General features: G+C 41.0%; 2 protein-coding genes across 2 annotated transcripts in view; one reads left to right on the forward strand and one right to left on the reverse strand.

Annotated features, from left to right (window-relative positions):
• Positions 1-6,128, reverse strand: part of ccdc146 (coiled-coil domain containing 146) — a 42,533-nt gene extending 36,405 nt beyond the window's left edge. The window contains exons 1-4 of the mRNA XM_008278913.1: positions 6,123-6,128; positions 4,090-4,172; positions 2,853-3,068; positions 129-186 (exon numbers count right to left, since the gene is read on the reverse strand). Coding sequence (XP_008277135.1) covers positions 129-186; positions 2,853-3,068; positions 4,090-4,172; positions 6,123-6,128 — 363 coding nt within the window. The remainder of the gene's footprint in view (positions 1-128; positions 187-2,852; positions 3,069-4,089; positions 4,173-6,122) is intronic.
• A 2,542-nt stretch (positions 6,129-8,670) lies between these two features.
• Positions 8,671-20,124, forward strand: fgl2a (fibrinogen-like 2a). The gene is made up of 5 exons (XM_008278895.1): positions 8,671-9,544; positions 10,362-10,566; positions 15,666-15,885; positions 17,779-17,949; positions 18,053-20,124. Exons 1-5 carry the CDS (start codon positions 8,942-8,944, stop codon positions 18,366-18,368), a joined length of 1,515 nt encoding a protein of 504 aa, XP_008277117.1. The 5' UTR covers positions 8,671-8,941; the 3' UTR covers positions 18,369-20,124.
• The last annotated feature ends 484 nt before the right edge of the window (positions 20,125-20,608 follow it).

Here is a 20,608-nt window from a genome sequence, read left to right on the forward strand (position 1 = left end):
CATATGGAGGGATTAAGCCTGGATGGAGGCTTAAAGTAAAACTCATATTTATCCTCTTTCAAGACCGTTGTTCCAGTAGTAATCCATGCCTCTGAAACCAGACCTGGATGGTGAATTGATGAACTTACAGCAGGTTTCGTCTGAATCTCATTCTCTTTCTCCAGATAGCGCTTCTCTTCCCGGAGACTGCATAAGCGTGAGGGCGAGGTGAGTTGAGGTGATGCGAGAAGAGCAGAGGAGTGGGGAAGAGAAAATGTTAAAGAGAGAACAACATAAATGAGTTTTTAAGATACAGAAATGTCACGTTTCAGTTCCTTTTTCAACCAAGAAAAGAAACGCACAGACCTGAACCTGCATTTATATTTTTAAAAATTGCCGACTGTACAGTTTCTAACAAAACTACCACCAAAAGCAAAAGATGCAGAACTCATATATTATTAAAATGCATGTCAAAAAGTGCTTTTATTAAGTTGCTTATATTATTAATTTCATTAAAAAAAAACCTACATGTGATACTGGCAAACACATAAATAGCGTATAAATGTATAGATATAGTTTCATCTTACATAAGCACATAAATCAAAGTTACAGTCTGAAAGTGCATACAAAAACTATTTCTGTGAATTTTTCATCTCCCTGCAGCAGATGCTTTCTGAGCAGTTGATTAAAGTTTGTACAAAATAATTTTAAGTCAGCTCTGTCATTATGAAAAACCTTACAATAGCACATACTGTACAGCGGCACGTTTCACAAAGTAAATGATATTAATCTTCCTGACAAGTTGATATATACTGGATATTAACTGATATATGGAGAAAAATGCATGAATGCTACAATGTGTGATGAGAAAAGTGCTGAATTCCTGTGTATGTGTTTGGCTAAAGATAAAGGACAACGTGATTTTAAAAGGCATATTTGCATGGTGAGCATCTGCTTGTCATATGCAGACTGATAGCCATGTGGGCAAGAGAGGAGAAAGGAAAAAGAACAGGAAAAAAAAAAGTCAGGAAAAAGGGAGGGAGAGAAAGAATAGTTGAGGCTCGAGGGGATGAAAGAAAGGGTGGAAGGAGAGGGACAAACTGAAATAGTGAAGGGACAAGAGAGTTCGCCGGCAAAAGCTGTCACAAATAATATGCACACTCAGTGTGTAATACTGTCTATTACTGCATTCTAGGAGAATGCTCTGCAAGTGCTTTTCATTTAATATTTCAATTACTGCTGGGCCTACAACTCTTTGCCCCACTGTGTGTGTGCTACGCACGAAAAACCACACCACAGATCATATCTTTGCCATACAGTGTCGAGTTTATGTGCAGCGAGGGGCTTAATATTGCTGAGGCAATCCAAAGTCAAATGCGTTGCAGGAAAGATAAGCGTAATGATTGAGTAAATAAGGTTTATTAGCAAGATTACAGTAGAGCTTTTTTCTTCTTCTGACTTTGTAAGATAAATTTTTATGTGACCGTCTCTCCAGACTTTGGGCTGTATCAAATATTTCTTAATAGTGGATGCTAGTGGTTCCAAACCAGGTGCCAACCAGGGAAGTTAAAATGGATCTGACTACCGGGTAAGATAAAGTATTTCTTCAGACATTACTCTACTTTAGATCGCTTTAGCCTCTTCATACTCACTCACAGCTCACTTTATTCACACGTTAAAGCCATTCCCACCCTTTATTCCACAGGTTTTAGCTTTTTCATACCTGAATTTCATACACTTGTCAGACCCCCTCAGATGTTTACACTTGTGTGTAATGAACTGAATGTTCAGACTCGAACACACGGATGGTAAACACTCAACTTCAGTTCAGAATTGTGCCATATGCAACCTGTACTGAGAGGTCGCAAGTACACATCACGTTGTTTTCAAGAGTCGGAAGCCAAAATGTTTGGGAACCACAGGTTTATGTTACCATGTTGCTTAGCAATATTCCAATAACCTCCCTTTGACACTTGAAAAAGTGGAGTTTGTGTACAGAGAAGTGAGAGATACTCGAACGAGTCTGTTATTTTCCATTTCTGTGGGTGTGTTTGACCTTTTGGACAAGTAGAGTTGAGTGAGTTGGGGGAGGAAAAAGAGAAACCTGCAGCAGAAAAGAGGGAAATTGGTTGCAATGAGAGAAGAGACTCATGGGAATGAAGGGAAAGGATGAGAGAAGAGGAACAGAAACAAAAAAGAAAAAAGAAACGAACCAGTGTCGACAGCTCAGGCAAGCAAACATGTATCATAAATTGTGTACTTAAAGTTTTCTCTACGTCATAAGTCTTCAGGAAAATAAACCGGACAAGATAATAACAATAAATTCACTTCAAAAGTAATGTTTTTATTCCTATTAGTGTGAAAAAACTGCTGCAGGCCAAGCAATGCACAAACACAGCATCAATACTATTTGTGTGTGTGTGTGTGTGTTCCTTAAACTCTTTCACCTTCACCTCCATCTAAAGTCAATAAAAAGATGCTGCCTCATGTAGCTCACCTCAGTGCTTGGTCCCCAGTTACTTAAATGTGACTGTGTGTGTGCACGTCTTTCTACCTGTGTGTATACGTCCGCGCACTCTCCTCCTAACATACACAACCGCTCTCCTCCCCACTCCAATTTCACTTCTGTGTTTTGTCCTTACTCTCTTCTGTCTCTTGGGTTCCTCTCAGAAGTGTGAAGTGTGCGTTTCGGTTTCTGTGTGTGACACAGCCACGGTGAAATTTGAGAGAAATTGGTAACGGATGTCTTTTATTGAATCAAATGGCAGTTTCATTTGATTCATTTGACTCGATACCTGAGTGAAAATGAAATGTGCGGCATCAGTGATTGCAATAATGGCGTGTGTAAATCTGTGTATATATACACAGCTCACCACTTCAGTTCATGTTGTATCTTGTACTCTCTCTCCTCAGCACCTTTCAGTTCATTGTATGCCTGGAGGAGCCGTTGCCTCAGTTCGTTGACCTCACTTTGAGGCTCCTCGGAGGTGCTCTGCTCCTCTGTACTCTCCACCTTGGCCCGCAGCCTCTCCAGCTCAGCACGACACCGCTTGGCTTCTCCCAAAAGCTGAATCTCAGAATCTTGAGTACTGTTGGTTGAAACAATGATTTAAGTATGTGGTATTTTGTATATACACCTCATATAACTTCTGGGTCTATTTAAATGCGCTCTAACAATCCAAAACCCGGTTAGGATCCTTATTCAGGTCATACCAAGCACTATAAGCACGAGTTTGATGATAATTATGAAGTATTGCTGAATTTCTAGTTCATTGGGCCATTAAAAACAGTACATATGAGTGGGAGTTTTCCCGCTTTCAGGAAATGGTGAGTCATAATGCAGCTTGACTAAGTTTTCATGCTTTATTAAATTATGGTTGACTGGATCTCATGATTCTTTTCACAGGAAAACTAACCCATAACTGTAAGATAAAGGGCAACACACAACAAACATGTTATCAAACTACAATTGAGTAGAATCCAGTTTTTCCAAAATGCATGTAAACATACAGCAGCTGCTGATATCCATGATAGACTTCTGAGCACCAATCCAATTAAATTTAATGTGCACATTCAGGTTTTGTTGTTTTCACAAGTAATTGGGGTCTCAGAAGCTAATTTCACTTTCTAATATGCACCTTGGCAATTTGAGGAATCTGTTGAATCCATTAAGGATTCAGTAAGGATTAAAAAGAAGTATGTTTTGGGGATGTTTTTCATTAAGAGGTTTCAACAGTAGTTCCATTGGTTGAAACTTGTTTGCACTCCCTCAGGAACTTCTCAAACTCTGTAAATATTAGGATTTTTGACCCCTAAAAGTGAGTGATAAATAAGTATAATCCCAGCTTTAAATTGTGTCTTCAGAAGCTGCTTTCAGATGCTACCACTATGTTTTTTTCCCCCTGGAGTACACAAGAGTAGTATTGGATCTGATAAGGAGTTGTTCAAGGACACTTCTGTTGGAAGCCTTTTGGCTGTCACAAAAAATTGACCACAGGTCTCTACTTATTTCTTTGATGTGCTGTCCTCAGCACCGTTGTGGTCAGATATTGATTGAAATGTACAATACAAATGTGAACGAGTTTCATCAAGAAAAACAGTAAAACATACCTCTTCAAGGTATCATGGAGTAGCTTGTAGCTGGCTTTAAGTTTGATTACTCTGGTCTGGCTGGTCTTGCCCAGCGACAACAGCTGAAAAACAGAAAAAGGGTCAATATTACCAAGAAAATTGACTCTGGGGACACAAACTGAGCAACATTTCTAAACTCCCATCAGCATATGACTGTTTGGGTTTGTCAGTTCAGGTTTCATTATTTCTGACTCCCTGATCTGACCCAGAGCTGCCTCTACAAAAGCTAAAATATTAATAGGATATCACATTCTGTGGAAATCTCTCGTTTCCATTTTTTTTCTTGATTGAATATTCAATAAGGCAAGAAACCAGATATACTTCTGACCAGTAAGCAATTTTGTGTAATATTATTTAGTGACAAATTAAGTTCCAGAAGTTGAAAACTAAATCACGAGAGACTCTCATTTTCAGCTCTAGTTTTAAATTTCATAACAGTCAGACCATTTCAACCCAAAAATGCTTCATTTCTGCTGGAATTTGCAGGAATTTTAGTTGTAAGAAAAAGCTCTTATATTTTATATCCATTTGAACTCGCCAACACAGAATGATCGCCCACAAGAAAGCCCTGCCTCCTGATGCCTGTAAAGAGATTTATCCAAAGCTGGCAAATGTCACCAAATCATCTTATCAAGATCAGCTGCAAAAACAAACACCAAACTATCTGCAATCTCAAAAGGATAAGACCATTACCTGGAAATGGACCATATATATATATAATGATAAGCACCCACGGTTCACATTTGTAGGTACCATTATCCCTGAATGATTTTTAAAAGTTTGAAAAAAACAAAGCACAACAAAGCAAAGACAAAGATATCAGGTCAAAAGCATTGTGAAAAGGAAATTATCTAAAAGGGACTTCTCTGTGTACGTAACAGTGATAGAAAACAGAGGACAGGTGTTGTTTCCTTCTTATCTTCAGAGCCAGGTTGGTAGAGTTGGGAGTAATGAGGGATAGCCTTGTCTGTATCAAAGAGCTGCAGGACTGAGGATATCTCAGGTCGGACTGTGTAGCAAGTAATCCAACAGCAACAAACACACAAACATTCTGATTACACACACGTATGTGGAGTGATATCTCGTCCTGACTTCAAACATTAGGGATAGGCGATTATGTTTTCAGATTCATCCCATTATATTGTTTATCTGGCTATTGTCAAAAGTGCTTGCAAGCATCCGACCACGTTCCAAGGGCTGAAAGGACAGAGATATGAATGTTGTGAACGATGTAGATTAGGGCTCTTGTTAATATGATTTATTCAGAGTTTTTTTTTCACCCCGTTAAGTCACCCAAGGTCACATTACTACAAGGAAAAAATCATAACAAGTATTACACTCACATCTTAAATTGTCAGGTTAAGATCTCTTTAACTGCAACTTCAGTCAGTAGAGGAATTATAAATCCTTAGAAGGTGAAATTGTCACTGCGCTGACACACAAAAAAAAAACTACTGAAAACTGAATTAGAGGCTATCTTTTTCAAAGCGGTCAGTTTTGTGTTTTCAGCAGTACAGATGACAGTGATGGAAGAAACATCCTGACTGTACACTGAGCATTTATCTGAGAGGAGCAGCCTGAAGCAGTTTCGGGCAGCCTCTCTAATTCTGCTGCCAAAACTTATCTTCAGCAGCAGAGAGGCTTTTATGGGGTGGTTGCATGAGGCTAACATGTGGCAAAGCGCCTCTCAAGTGAGATAGAGACAATCACTGTGAGATATTTATGCAGACACGTGGACACTCGTACCTGTCCATCTTCTCCCCCTCTCGCTCGCTCGCTCGCTCACACCGGCAGGCATGTGATCGGTACTGCAGAACAGCACGAAAACCTTCCAGGAATATGAGCGTGTAAGGCTGCAGGTATGTGGAGTGTGTAACAAAAAGAAGCTGTGGGCTTTAAGACTCTGCACCCTCAGGGAGAAAAATAATGACAATCGCCACGAAGCACAGCCCTGCATTCCACTGTGTGATGAGAGAGCCACCATCCCTCTCTTTCTCTCTCTTTGTCTCTACCTTCATGTCCCCGGACTGACTGTTTGAATTGGAGTTGAGCCTATACAGCCAGATTGAATCACTTTGTTAGGAGAAGAAGTTTTGTGCTGAAATATTTCCCCTTTCTCGAGTGTTCCTCCACTAGGGCTGTGAGCCACTTCTGTAGATGAGATCAGTTACTTGAAACTGTGTCACTTCTCTAGAAATATGACATGTGCATGAGACATCTATTGCCCCAGAATAATAAACTAAACTAAAAACAAACTCCAGTTGCATGTCCCGTGGTTATGAATCACATAAACAACTGAAACAATAGCTATGTCCCACAAACAAATAATCAGTGCCAAGTTAATGAACCTACAAGAAGCTTATAACAAAACTCCAAGTAGGGTAACATTAAGGTCTGAGAGAGTCGGTGCTAGGACTGTTAGCACCGCAGAATTCATTTTAATAGCTTCCATTGCTTAATAACTTCTATAAGATGCTCCGTGAGATTGCCTAATGTATGAATGATGCTTGTGCCAGAGTATGACTGCAATTTCAGTAATGGCAATCGTAAAACCACCAAAAAATGACCACGACGCCACATCATTAGCCTACATACAAAAACAAATATATCGCTCATTAATCAACGCTTCGTTATATGTTTGCATTGTTTAATATTTAAACAAACTATGCAACCCAATCCATAAATCCGTGACTGGTGGCATGATAGCAGTAAAAGTTTTAATATATTTTACATCAAGTCCACCACTGTGTAATCTACTCAGATCACCAAAACTCAGAGTTAGCGTCACACTGTCCTATAAAGATACATCTGCCTTGTGGAGGCGTCTTTAAAGAAGGCACTTATTGTCATATTCCAGCTCGAGAGCCAAGTTTCTCACCTGCGAGATCCCTGTAGAGGAGGCAAGTTTTTCTGTGAGAACATCAAGTCCATATCGCTGAAATTCCAGGGCATCACTGAACAGACTAATACTTTGTTTATTGTTACTGTTTTCAAAATGTCCCACTTCCCTTCATTAAAACACTAGAACTTATTCCCTGTAAATCATTGAGCGGCACAAATAAAGAGCAATTCCAATTAATGATATTCACACTGACAGAAAGCGAGGCAAGCCGAGCCGCTTGGGCGAAAAAAGACTGTTTTGCATCTTTCTCAGTGACATGCCGCAGATGTAACCTGCCTGCTGTTGGTTAAGAGAGCTTTTGAATTAACATATTTTCTCTAGGCTATAGAGGAAGATGTCTATATCCAGTCTAAACTTTCCTGACAACACAGGAAAGTGCCAGACTGACACTCATTCTCTGTGGATATTGAACAACAGAGCACTGTAACAGGAAAAAAAAAGGTACCCTGTGTTAGATAAGATGATGTTGTTTCAGTATAGTGATAATGACAGTGTTGCATTTTGTTTTTCACCTGAAATGCGACAGAGTTGGTTGTATAACAAATGAAAAACAAGTTCCTGACTTTGGAAAGGTGCGTGGGCTGGGGGTCCTGCAGCTGATCCCATCATCCGACAAGTACTTGAGACAGCCCTTTAACATGATTGTAAACAGTCAAGGATTTTTATGACAAAAGTGAATTTAACACTTCTTTTAGATGCCAAGTATACACAGAGTGTTTTGGTGAGCAACAGTGAATCATCAGAACTTTTGCTTGTTTACATGAAAACCCCAAAAGGCACCTTTAAGCTGTGATGCAGGTTATGTAAGATTAATGGCGCATTAGTTAGCTATCGGAACATATCTGAATTCGAGTGGCTTGTTATGTTAATGCAGTTCTGCTCTTGAGTTAAGTGTGCACTCTGCAGGTGTATTACTGTGGGAAAATTAAATCTGATCAGGACAGAATATTGGCAGGTGTTCAGCATTCAAGAATGTCAGGGAAAATCATTTTCTAAAAAGTCTCCGATGAGTCTTGCGCTTCGTTTGCAGCATCCCAAGCAAGGCCTGTAAATACAGAACAACAGGTTGTTTGCAGCTGTGCTAATTGAAACAAATCTTTTCCCATTGTTGCTGCTGGCTAAACCATGGATTTTACTGTAATTGTTGCCCCCCTGACTGTAATTTGGAGACTTGAAAGTCAGTAAGGATTTGGAATCTGAACTGGGTCAACAAGAGGGCTTTAAATTTGGGGGACATTCAAAACCACAAAACAACAAAGCGTGAAAAAAAAAATCACCTTACTGTCAGTTGACTGGACAGTTCCTGTGTTCTGAGTCATTTTGTTCTTCAGGGAAATGGGCTGACTTTAGAGTGAGGCGGGATGGCAACATGCACTGACTGCAGGCAATGGACCTACCTTTTTTTTTTTTTTTTTCCCTAACTCCCTCCCTGCCCCTTCCCTGCCCCTCCTTCCCACCACCACTCCCATAATCTGTCTGCATCTCTGTAGTTCTTCACTATGCTGTTGATATGGTGTTTTGCATTACGCAATAGTACTGCCCCTCCCATCCTCTCCATCTCAGCTCCCTCCCTCTCTCTGCCTCTCTCTCTACCTCCCTCCCTCCCTCGTCCTGATATTAATGACACAGCTATCTGAGGCAGCGGCAGTTCCCCTGCGCTCTCTCCATCCTGCAGGCTGCGCTCATTCACACACACACACAGACACACACACTCTCTCTCACACACACACACACTCTCTCTCTCTTAAAACCAATAAGATACTGGACACACATTCACCTACTCCGATACTTACAGGCAATCTGCAGGCACACACACATACACACACACACTACTACAACGCATCCACACTCCAAGTTCATATCGGAGGCAGTTACAGACACCCTAGCTTTACGCACACTTATTTCTCCTTTACAAATCTCGCAGAAAAAATGAGGACAACTGTGTTTTGCGTTTGTGCCAGTCTCCTGCTTACAGCCACCTTGGTGCCGCGAACCAGCCGGGCAGCAGACTTTCCGGTTAACTCTCATCACAGATGGGACGCCAGAGGAACCTACAATTTGGGATCTGATTCTGGTACCCCTGCCTCGTGCCCCATGAAACTTAGACCGTCGGGCCAGTGTGGGAGCACCGGAGAGGAAGGAGAGGACTGCCCCTACCAGCTCACCCTGCCTCCCCTGACCATCCAGCTGCCCAAGCAGTTCAGGCTGCTGGAAAAGACGATGAAGGAGCTGCAGAGCCTGAAGGAGGTGGTGAACAAGCTGAAAAGTGGGTGCCAGGAGTGCCGTGGGGCACGGGGTAATGGAGCTTTTGGACATCAGCAAGACCAGGGACAGATGCAGGACCCGATTCAAAGGGATGCTGGGGACAACGTGAGACTGGACCTGACCGGGCAGGAGGTGTTAGGTGGGTCCAGCCAGGAGGAGAGGGGAGATGGAATGGTTCCTGGAGCTAGTGTGGACGGTGCTGGACTGGGGCAAGGTTCCATTTTTGGAAAAATTACACCAAGCCCGAGCACGATGCAAGAGATGCAGGTAAGAGGCAAAGTTCAGTCGCAGTAAAAATAATTTTTTAACATACAATTGAAAAATGTATGATTTTTTTTAACCAAGAAATGAATACTGTTTGTATAAGGGCACTTGGTTCAGTTGAAAAAAAAAAACACCAAGTCAATTTTCAGAAATATTGTCAGACTTCTGAATTTTTAATGACTGATGTTATTTCAGGTTAAGTGTATGCTTTTTCCCTTTTGGGTAGGAAAAGGCTTTGGCATAGTTTTCACTGTAAAATACAGACCAGTGCACATTTTCTTCATACAAACATTGTTTAGAGGGGTGTACGACGAGTGCAATGGTGACACTGCACCATTCCCATCGAAACCATGCAAATTGTCAGTCAGCCAATATCATTATTAGTCTTGTTAAAATGTCAGGGACGCTGGTCTGAACAAACTGATATAAAATGTGCTTTATAAACATCGTAGATACAATGTCACCTGGAATTTGCCCAGTCAAATGCACCCAGCTGGAATGTAAACTAACCAGATGTTAAAAGACCGGTAAAGTCCTACCTGGCACCAATCCACTGGGGAAAATTCCTGGTACTGTAAACAGGGTGGGGAATCAGCGTTAGACACCGGCCAAATGGCGGTAAATTTTTGCTGTCTGGTAAGCTTGTTGACTCTCACAGTCACTTTGGCCGACAGCCAATCATCACGCAGACCTCGTTTTCATTCTAAAATTCAAATTGGCTGGTAAAACAGTGAAGGAGGCTGGTGACTTCAGTAATCCACCTGCTTTGTATTCTGTGCCAAACATAATTTCCTTCATGCCCGCTCTGGCTTTATCTCAGGTGAAGCTGAATAGGATGTCAGCCAGCTTGCGCAATGCCAGGAGCCAGATCTCTGCTCTGCAGGGTCGTCTGGAGGGGCTCAACCTGCTCAACTTGGACAACGTGCAGGCTATGGTGGACAGACGGGTGGAGAACATCACTGGCGTGGTCAACAAGCTCAGCTCCACCTGCACCACACAGTGTGCAGTACAGACCAGCCCTCAGTGTAAGCTTGCTTTTACTAAGATTAGTTTTGTAGCATTCTTTACATTATCACCTTGAATCCTATGATCCTTTTGTCCTATTACTTCTGTTTTGTTCTGGCAGCCTGACCTTTGTAAGCCCTCTCCATCTCCCCAGCTATCGGAGTTTCAGTCGAAGGGAATGTGTTTTTTATTGTGTTATATTCTATTCTATCTTTGCTATTTCATAGATGTCTCCTCCTTTTTCTCTTCCTCTCATGTATTTTATTGTAGTCTCTCTGAGCATGATCAAGAGCTCCCCATCTCTATTCTTTTCTATTCCCATAAATTCACCACAGACGTTATGGTAATGAAACTCTAGCATCAAATGAAGTGAAGTGAATTTTCTGGCATGGCATCTACTCAATCACTTGTGCACATTGATTGCTTTTGAAGTGATTGCAATTCACAAAATCTGGGTGAGAACCAGTCACCCAACAAGGTTTCTCTTTCTGGGAAACAGGAAATGAAATCTGCCAGGTATACAATGACCTTGCCAGCTGCATAGTGGTTCGTTGCGACATACCTTCTCCATGACCAATATGAACAATATTACATACTTAGGGGAGATTCATATAATGAGAAAAGCAATTTGCATCGCTTTAATGCCATCAAAAGGTTCCCATATCCACTACATTACTGTAGTAGAGCAGCCGGTTCAGTGTAGCCACAGCACAAATGAAGAGAGTAAAATAGCTCGAGGTCATATTGTACAAGAGTGAAGCAATATGACGTCTACAGGCTCAAAGTGAGAATTCATATTGCCTCATATATAACTAATTCAACTGTTATGACCCTCGACTACTCTCCATATGCAGAAGCTCAAAAAAAAAAAGAGGAGAGGGAATAAGACAGATACTTGGCACCTACATGAAACAGAGTCAACATTGCTGCAGTTATGTAGTGGATATTGGAACACTTAAAAAACAAGCTTAAAATGAAAAATCTTGTGATACTGTCTGCAAAAACCTACCAGTAGGGATTGCAAACTAGCTGAGCATAACAAACACCCCACTTTACATTGATGTAAAAGCTTATTTGGATGAGAGCACAGTAGAAATGCGGGCCACTTTTCACTCAGAAAGTGAATAATATCCTGATACCGCATGAGTGAGTACGACACACTATTGGGGCTTTTATGTGGAAAACAGATGTGAGCTTATTTCTAAGTAGATTAGCTGGGACAGTGGTGTGAAGGGAATCCCATCCCTTTCTCTTCTGTATTTGCTTCTCCCCGAAATTCTTGCCTCTTTCTCCTTCAAAACTCTCCTTCAGTTCCTGTCATTTTCCCCCTCCTCATGCACTCATCCTCAGAGCATCTGCACCCCTCTCTTCAATTCTCCCCTCCGTTTCATATTCTTTTCCTCGTACGCTAACTTTCATTGTGTCGCCCTCAGTTTAATTCTCTCTCCCGTTGCCTTCCCTCTGCCTCTCCCCCTACCTCTCTTGCTCTAGAGGTCGTGCTCTTGAGTGCTCATTCCTGCATAAAACGACAAGCTCTCATTATCTTTCGTCAATACCACAAGCACTAATGTGAGTGGCTTCCCTGACATTACAGTAGTCACAGATGGCACACAGGGTCAGTCACACTTGTCTTTGAACATCGATCTGTCACATCATGGCCAAGAACTTGCAAATTATTTAGCTCCGATTTAGGGAATTGTGGCTGATGAAGTCAATCCAAAAGCAGCAGACAAGAAACAGCTGTTGTTACCAAGGAAACTTGACCAGTACCGTTAGCGATAAGACGTCTGCAGTTTCACAACATGGGTATAAACAGTGTTGTAACTGTTGTTTCACTCAAACCGCAGCTCTTAAATCAAAACTGACACTAAAAACTGATAAGCTAAAAATTCTCCATCTTCTTTACATCATTTCCCTACACTACTGCTGGCATGGAAAGTAAATTTCTTTTAATCTATACACATGAATACCAGATGCTTGATTAATATACTTACTTACTTTTAATAGTCCTAAACGTTTCAGCAAAAGGCAAGTGAAGGAGCCTCTTGGATGAGAAGTAAAACATCTTCAAGAACCAAAAAAGAGAAGATAAATGTTTTCTGGTTGTTAATCACGGTGTCAAAAGTGCTTAGTGAAGCAATTTGTGATAAAATGGGTCTCCTGATTCCTGAATAAACTATCCAGCTGCCAAATCGTTGCTAAGCCGTTAATTCATTAATTTAGGCCCCTAATTGTTAAATGGAGATTTAAACGAACCAGATTTACGTTGTTCTCATTCGAAAAAAAAGACAAGAAAGCAGACCTAAGGTGAACACATTCGAAGCAATTGCATTTTAAGGAAATGTCATACCACAGATGTATGCACTGTATATACAGCTCATTAGGCTGCACTGCAGTTCAGACAACATTTATACTCTACGGATTTTAAAAATGATTTAAAGGCATTTAAAATAGCTGCAAAGTATACTTTACAAAATATTTTTATCCTTTAACACAAACTTTGGTGACGATAAAACAGACCATGGGGTAAACAAAGCACCTGCCCACAGTACCAAACATATTAAGCCAATGTACAACTGCAATTTCACTATCAAGCAGGACTAATAGTACGTTTAGGTGATAAAAGCATCTTGACAAAGTGCTGTAAACAGTTATTTTCCCCTCCTTTTGCCAATTCCCATTCTTGCTGCCAGTGCTAATCTTCACTTTCACTCCTGCAAGACATATATTGGGGTCTAAAAGTGAACGGGCAAGCAGTTCACATTATTGCTACATTAACTCAGTTATAAAAAGTGTGAACGGATGCCCAGTCCTCTGTCAATAACTGCTCGTCTTCAAACGTGGTGACAAAAAACCTCCCACAGGAAAGGCCTTTTCTTTATGATTAGTTTCTTTCCATCAAAACTTATCTCCAGTTTTGTGGAGGAAGACGACACTATCGCTTTTGATACGCTTCCTTCCTTGTCACAAGGAATCATTTGTGCAGTCTCAAGTTGAACGGCAAATGTGGTATTTAAGCATTCAAGTAGTTAAGTCTGTCAAGAAGTCATCTGAGCATGTCAGTCAATCTGTCATCAGACTCTTCAGCCAAACTTCACTTGTCAGTCAAACAAGTCAGTAAGCAAGGAAGCAGGCAAAGCACCTTCAATATACATTCAGTAGTTTTAGAAAAGTAGTTTGAAGTTGGCCTTTCAGCACATAAGCATTTTAATGACCAGATGTATCTACTGGTAGCGAAACATAACCATTGTATGTCACATGTTCAAAGGCAAATGCATTTCCTGATCTCACAGTATTGTAGTTATGGTTTAGGTTTATGCACAAAAATGACATTGGGTTTGGGAAAGAGAAAATTTTTACCCACTTGGTAAGGATTGAGTAACAATCATTATCATACTTACATAACAACAATCTTGACTGTTCTCAACTCAAGCAGTCCTCATGTTCTAGTCTTACGGTTCAGTGACCCAATGGACCACCCTGAACTCGAACAACGCTATTTCCCTGCACTTGACAAACAAGTAAAAACTTTGTAGGGCCACTAGAGGGCTTTACCCTTTGAATGAAAACACATGCTGTGCTGGGGCATTTGTGGAAATGACTGATGCTTTTTTCCTTGCAAGGACAATCTCAGACCAATTAGCCATTAATTTGACTCAACAGTCAGAGAGCCATCCGGCCAATCAGCCAGCAGTCTTTAAAGCATCAGTAAGTGACTGATACTGGAGTTATTTAGGTCAGGCACAGTGCCAGAGTGACTGAGATTGAGATGGCTCTTGTCTGTCTAGGGACACTGGCTGCCCGGCCAGATAGATGGGAACAAATGGGGAGGGAGATGTAGAGTGGAGAAACTGCAGTCAGACACTTAAAGCGAGTGGAACAATGAAAGAATTTACAGGTCAACACTTTGGACGCCAAATGCAGAGAGAGCTGTTAATGTGACAAGGATACGCTTCAACCTCGACTCCCAGACCATTTTGCACCTGTATTCTCTGTTATGTGGCAGGAAAATGCAGCAGATAGTGGGACAGAATCACCATGCACTAGTCTAACTTTGTATTATCGTACCAATAACACCACGATGGCACGTTTCTCCTCTCCACAAACAGTCTAGACTTCCCCTCCCAGTACCTGACGTCTGGCCCTCTGTACTCAGTATGGGTCCCCCCTACCCTAGCTCTATTATAATCTACCATCCCACTAAACAGATTTAACAGTATGACAAAACTGTATCAACAATGAAGTGCATCAAACAAACTCCGAAGGGGTCCACATGCTGCCTGCCCAGTGTCAGGATGATTTAGACTCAAGGTGCTGAATGTGCAGGGAGGGGGTACGCCTCTCTAATCCAGTTTTACACTTTCCCACGTTTTGACAAGTATGTTCCTTTCAGTTCCCAAATGCTAACTGACAGGGGCCTTTGGACCTTGGTTTTGGGTTGAGTCCGTGGCCTGCAGCGCGACACAGGGGACAGGAGCAAGGGGTAGAGGAAGAAGTGGGCAGGTATAAAAAGAAATGGGGGAAGAAATCTCAGACAGCAGCGAAGGTGTACGAAATGGCCTGTGGTGCAGCACATGAGAAGGTTACTGACTTTTATCCCCTGACAGCTGCCTTGATCCTTTCGCTTACATTACTTTCATGTTGGAGTCCTGTGATACTCAGTGTTGTATTTCAGATATGCAGAGAAATTAAGGAGTAGACTAAAATGTGCCGCTTTGACTACTGCCAGACAGGATTCTGCAAGACAAATGTTTTAATTCTTAATATGCTGAAATGCTGTTTGATTCACTCAAAGAATGGTTTTGATAAGTCACAGGGAAAAGTCTGGTAGCAAAAGAAAATAGTGAATTGGTTTGTGTTTGAATACATTCCCCGGAAATTAAAGCAGGAATTAGAACTTCCAAGACGGTTAAAACTGGATTTCCGTCTAACTTATCTCTTTTTTATTTTTATTTTTTTGCTTCAGTCTTCCTCAGCCTCAGGGGCTGTTTCTATTACAGTCCCTTGGTTAGGCAGAGAAAAAAAATGCCGGGCCCAAGTGAAAAGATTACTGAATATTATCCAGTAACATCCTCTTAAAACTGCCCTCTCTTCTTTCTTTGTTGATGCCGCGCTGCAGTCATCTTAGCCCCTCGGGACTGCTCAGACTACAATGTGCTGGAGACGAGGAAGAGTGGCCTGTATCGTGTGACCCCTGACCCCCGCAATGGGACTTTTGAAGTGTACTGTGACATGGAGTCCTTTGGAGGTGGCTGGACTGTGATACAGCAACGGCTCGATGGGTCTGTCAGCTTCAATCGCACATGGACTGAGTACAAGAAAGGCTTCGGGAACCTCAGGTATTCTTTTTGAACAGTGTGTAAAATGGTAAAAGTGGTTGAAAGATTTGTGGATTTAGAAGTTCTTTACAAACATTACATGAGAAACCTGAATTTCCTGCAATTTGTATGCAGGATATGAAGCTCAAATACGACATAACTGCAAGTAGAAAAGGGTGGAGTGAAAATAGGACCTCAAAAGATGTTATATTAAAGACTTTTTGCATGCTAACTGTGGTGTTGCTCCCACATGTAGAAGGAAGTTGATACTGTGTGGCTCTGGAGGCTGTCCTAAAGTTTGACAAATAACCCTGGCTACTTTATCAGGGCAAACTTAAATTTGGCTTGACAGAAACCTTGTAAAATAAACTGAGGCATGTAAAAGAGAGTGAAGATCAACTAAAAGATGTTACTGCAGTGCATCTGAAGGATTGTAGCAGCACATTTTAAAAATCTTGATTACCCAACTTCATAGGAAAGCAGCCAGACTAGCCCTTCAATGTCAAAACACCTGCAATACATGAATCTCCAACGTTTCCAGAAAAACAACAACATGGGAATATTTGGAAATCTCAATAAAGTCCAATTCTAAGGATCACATTTCAGTTCAGAACTTTAAAACAAAAGGATGGCTCAACTGTGCTGTTGGCAACAGAATAGCCCCAGCAGTGGAGAACATCCTCTCTGCTGTCCAAAATGCTGTAAAGGCTCAGGTTTTACTGGACTGAAAGACTATGTAAAGAATATTTTTTTTAACTGCTCTCTCTAGGATTGGGTTAAGTTTTGTAAAGTGCTGCAGGGTGTTTTTGTCAGGCAGGCTCATTTGTTAACACTGGAGTTTGGTGCTCTGCCGACATTAGTTTGTTGTTGAGAGTGTATGAAACAGTCACAAAATACTTCACCCTTTGTCTTGCAAAGCTAACTGTAAAGTCATTAAATCTAAACTCTGCATTTTTGAAACATGACCAACAAAATAACTCTGCATCCTCGCAGTTGAGTTCCACATTTTTCCCACCATCAACATAAAATTATTAACCCACAATCCTCACAGCAAACTGTAACCCACTCCCCCAAGACTGTGGGCCAGAAACTGGTTATTTATTAGTTTCTCATCCACATCTAACTGGAACCTACCATCTGTTCAGGTAAACGGGGGTGAGCTTAACTGATGCAAAATCTTTAGAGAACACACAATAAGAAATTAACGAGTAAATAAAAAGTTTTCTGTTACTTGCACAAGTCACCGCTTATCTTTTGGCACCGCTGTGCTCTCATCAGTGGGCCAACTTAAACAGAATGGCATTTTCTACCCCAACACTTTTACCCCTCCTTGCAGAACTTGAGATAGCCCAGTCACTCAGTGCCCCGAGGACCTAATGATGCACACCTGTTCTCAGTATCACTGACTGCTCACCACCTGTTTTAACTATCACTGATTGATTATCACACATAAAACTGAGTAAATATATGTGACTGCAGTAGATGTGCCCTCTTTTTAACAAATCAGATACTTAAATCAATTATTTCAAACAAAAAAAAAAAACAATAATGTAATCGGTTAAAAGGGAGAAAAGCAGCCATTTGTTTTAATGCAGTGCCTCTACCTTATCTAGATTCAAATTTCAGCTCATTTTCTCTACTCTCCTATAGTTTTGTGTGGGAAATAACCATGGTAACTTCTTGATAACCATGCCTGCAGACCTAGCAGTAACACCCACTAAAAGAATAATGTCTTCTCTCATCCATTTTTCACTGTCACACTATTCTCCCCTTGCATCCCCTTTTCTGTCCTCCAGTATGTGGGGATAAGTCCACTTTCTGAACAAGTGCATTAGTATATGAGCTTATTTGTATTACATGACTTATTTTGTTCTCTTCTGCCCCCATGTCCTTCTACCTTCTTTTGTCCTACAGAGGTGAGTTCTGGCTGGGCAATGACCATATCCATTTGCTGACTAAATCCAAAGACATGATTCTGCGTATCGAGCTGGAGGACTTTGAGGGTGTCCGGGAATATGCAAAGTATGACCAGTTCTATGTAGCCAATGAATTCCTGCGTTACCGCCTGTCTGTCAGTGGATACAGGTACAGTATAGGTTTCTCTGTGTGCATGTAAGAATTATCAAAAATTTCCAAAACATGTATGCAAATCAAATTTGCACACTACATCTGATATGTCTCATTATAGTGGGACCGCTGGGAATGCCATCAGCTTCAACAAGCACTTCAACCACGACCAGAAGTTCTTCTCCACGCCCGACCGTGACAACGACATGTACCCCTCCGGAAACTGCGGCGCCTACTACAGCTCCGGCTGGTGGTTCGACGCCTGCATGTCCGCTAACCTCAACGGGAAGTACTATCACAAGAGGTACAAGGGAGTCAGGAACGGCATCTTCTGGGGAACATGGCACAACATGTCCACAGAGTACTACCCCACCAACTACAGGCAGGCCTTCAAAACGGTCAAGATGATGATACGGCCCAAGAACTATGCTCCTTAAGGGGACAGGTAAACGTTTGTGAATATTGTCAGGCAGACACATGGAGAAACACAAAGACAATGGAAGATCAAGTACATGAAGACTCATACACATAGTCATGCATTTGCACACATTTATACATGCATACGTGTACACCAAAAAAAGACTCTAAGCCCTTATAGACAGTTTGAATGCAGTATTAACAAAAATAATTGTGAAAAAATTAAGTGTGCTCTTTTTTTTCCCACTGTAGTGAGCGTGGCCTTCAAAATGTTGGATTAAAATGATGATAATAAAGGACAATGGACTATGAACTATGATGGACTAATAAAAAAAAACCACACATGCAGTGTAAAGGCCAGCCTCCTGCAGGGGCCATAATATTATACGGAGGGTTACTATGAGAGATTTTTCACTGGTCTCTGACATTTCTTCACTTTCTGTCCTGCTGCCTCCTGCTATAAACCCAGCTGAGACACAGCACAGCACATACTAGTAGTAAAAACTAATGAGCTATCATTTTCTCTGCTGTAAATGATTTCATAATTAACAGCAGCCACTCGAGTGAGGTATATGAGAGCTGATGATACAGTTTTGAGTGCATCTGAAATTCATTGTGGACGACTACGTGCTGGGGTCAGAGACGAACTGTTAAAAAGCATACAGGCGGCAATCAGTCTTTAGGAAGCTGTGCACAACTAAAAGCTTCTGTGCCACTTATTTAATTACACTGGGACAGTTTGCTAATGTATCACTATCCTACACAATATCCCAGAATAATATGCAGCTGAAGATAAATTTCTTTTGAGTGACTCCCATGTACATCCTGCATTATTGATGTTTTAGTAAATTATTCTTGACAGCAGCCACAGAGCAGCACACCGCTGTACGAAAAAATAGTTCCAATTGTTTTTCCAACCTTATCTTTGGGTGTATAGGACTACTGCACACCTCTTAATGCCATATACCAGTTTCCATCTGTAAAATTCTCCTTGACTCACCACTTGTACAATACTGCTATCTAATGTTAGGAAACTGTATAGCACCATTTAATCCATTTTATACCCACTGTGAATGGGAAGGATCGGGGAAAGAGATGTTTCACTTTAAGGATGTGTACAGTATTTATTTTACTTTGTGAGGTATGATAGCTTTTATATAATACATAGGTCATGCAGGACAAAGTCTAATGATTGTTGATATTCGAGCAATGATAAAGACTGTGATAATTGTGACCATTCATAGTAAATATATGCGTATTTGGAGTTTTGTGTGTGTACCATATTGATCTTTTCTATCAGTCATATTCAACTGTCATGCCAAAAAATATTATGCACTTTTTATATTTAAAAAAAGATGAATAAAGTTCCAATTCCATGGCTGTGTAAATTGCAGTGTTTGGCAGTTTAAAAAAACATAATGATGCCTGCTCATCTTTAAAAACATCTTCTGTATTGGAATCACCTTTCAATGAATGTATACAAAAATGTATACAAGTTTAGCATGTGTATCCATGAATAGACTTGTCAAACTCTGAAGTGTCTGCCGTCTAGTATCCAGGGCTGTGTGTTGCCTGTAAAAATGGAGGGTGAGGTGCTGCATGCCCATAATAAATGGGTTAATGAGGTGTTGACTCAATAAAGCAACTAAACAAAAGACTGAGTTCATATCAACTTCACGGAAGATAAATGGTCAAACTGTGGGACTGTGACTTTAATGTCTGTTTACTGTCTGTGCTGATCAAGTTAATAAAAAAGTATTGTGCTCATCCACATGATTATGTCAAGTTCCAAGTATTCACTTTTTTAAAAAACATTAAAAACAATAAAATGATAACGATAGACCCTGTCAGTCACATAAATCCATTTGCGGTACCAACTGTACAATTCTACACATCAGTTTAGCTGGAAAAGCACACACATCGAATCCCTAAATAACTGCATCATCTTTTGAAAACATTCAAAATATTTTCCCGATATTTTTTAAGGTAAATACTTTCACTTCAGCCACCTAATAGGAATGACACCTCCAAAATGTAATTCACAAAATATGGTCTTGTAGAGTCCTACCTCATCCAACCACTGGAAAGCAGAACTAGCACAGACATCAATACTGGCAGGGGGCTGCTCTTCTGGGAGCGAAGCATCAGGCGCAAGAGCCACTAGGGGGATGTCCTCTTCTATTGTTATATCCTCCTCTTGATCTTTCACTTCAGCTTCTTGTCTGCTGGAAGGCCTGCTATCCTGCTGCTCCTGAGACAG

Source organism: Stegastes partitus, unplaced genomic scaffold, assembly GCF_000690725.1.
Source record: "Stegastes partitus isolate 25-593 unplaced genomic scaffold, Stegastes_partitus-1.0.2 Scaffold137, whole genome shotgun sequence".
Classification (NCBI taxonomy): domain Eukaryota; kingdom Metazoa; phylum Chordata; class Actinopteri; family Pomacentridae; genus Stegastes; species Stegastes partitus.

What these genes read in the sequence shown, in the direction of transcription:
- fgl2a (XM_008278895.1), top strand. Translation starts at nt 8,942, where the DNA reads ATGAGGACAACTGTGTTTTGCGTTTGTGCCAGTCTCCTGCTTACAGCC. An exon ending in AAAGGCTTCGGGAACCTCAG is followed by an intron (nt 15,886 to 17,778) that starts GTATTCTTTTTG and finishes TTTGTCCTACAG; the next exon opens with AGGTGAGTTCTGGCTGGGCA. An exon ending in CTGTCTGTCAGTGGATACAG is followed by an intron (nt 17,950 to 18,052) that starts GTACAGTATAGG and finishes GTCTCATTATAG; the next exon opens with TGGGACCGCTGGGAATGCCA.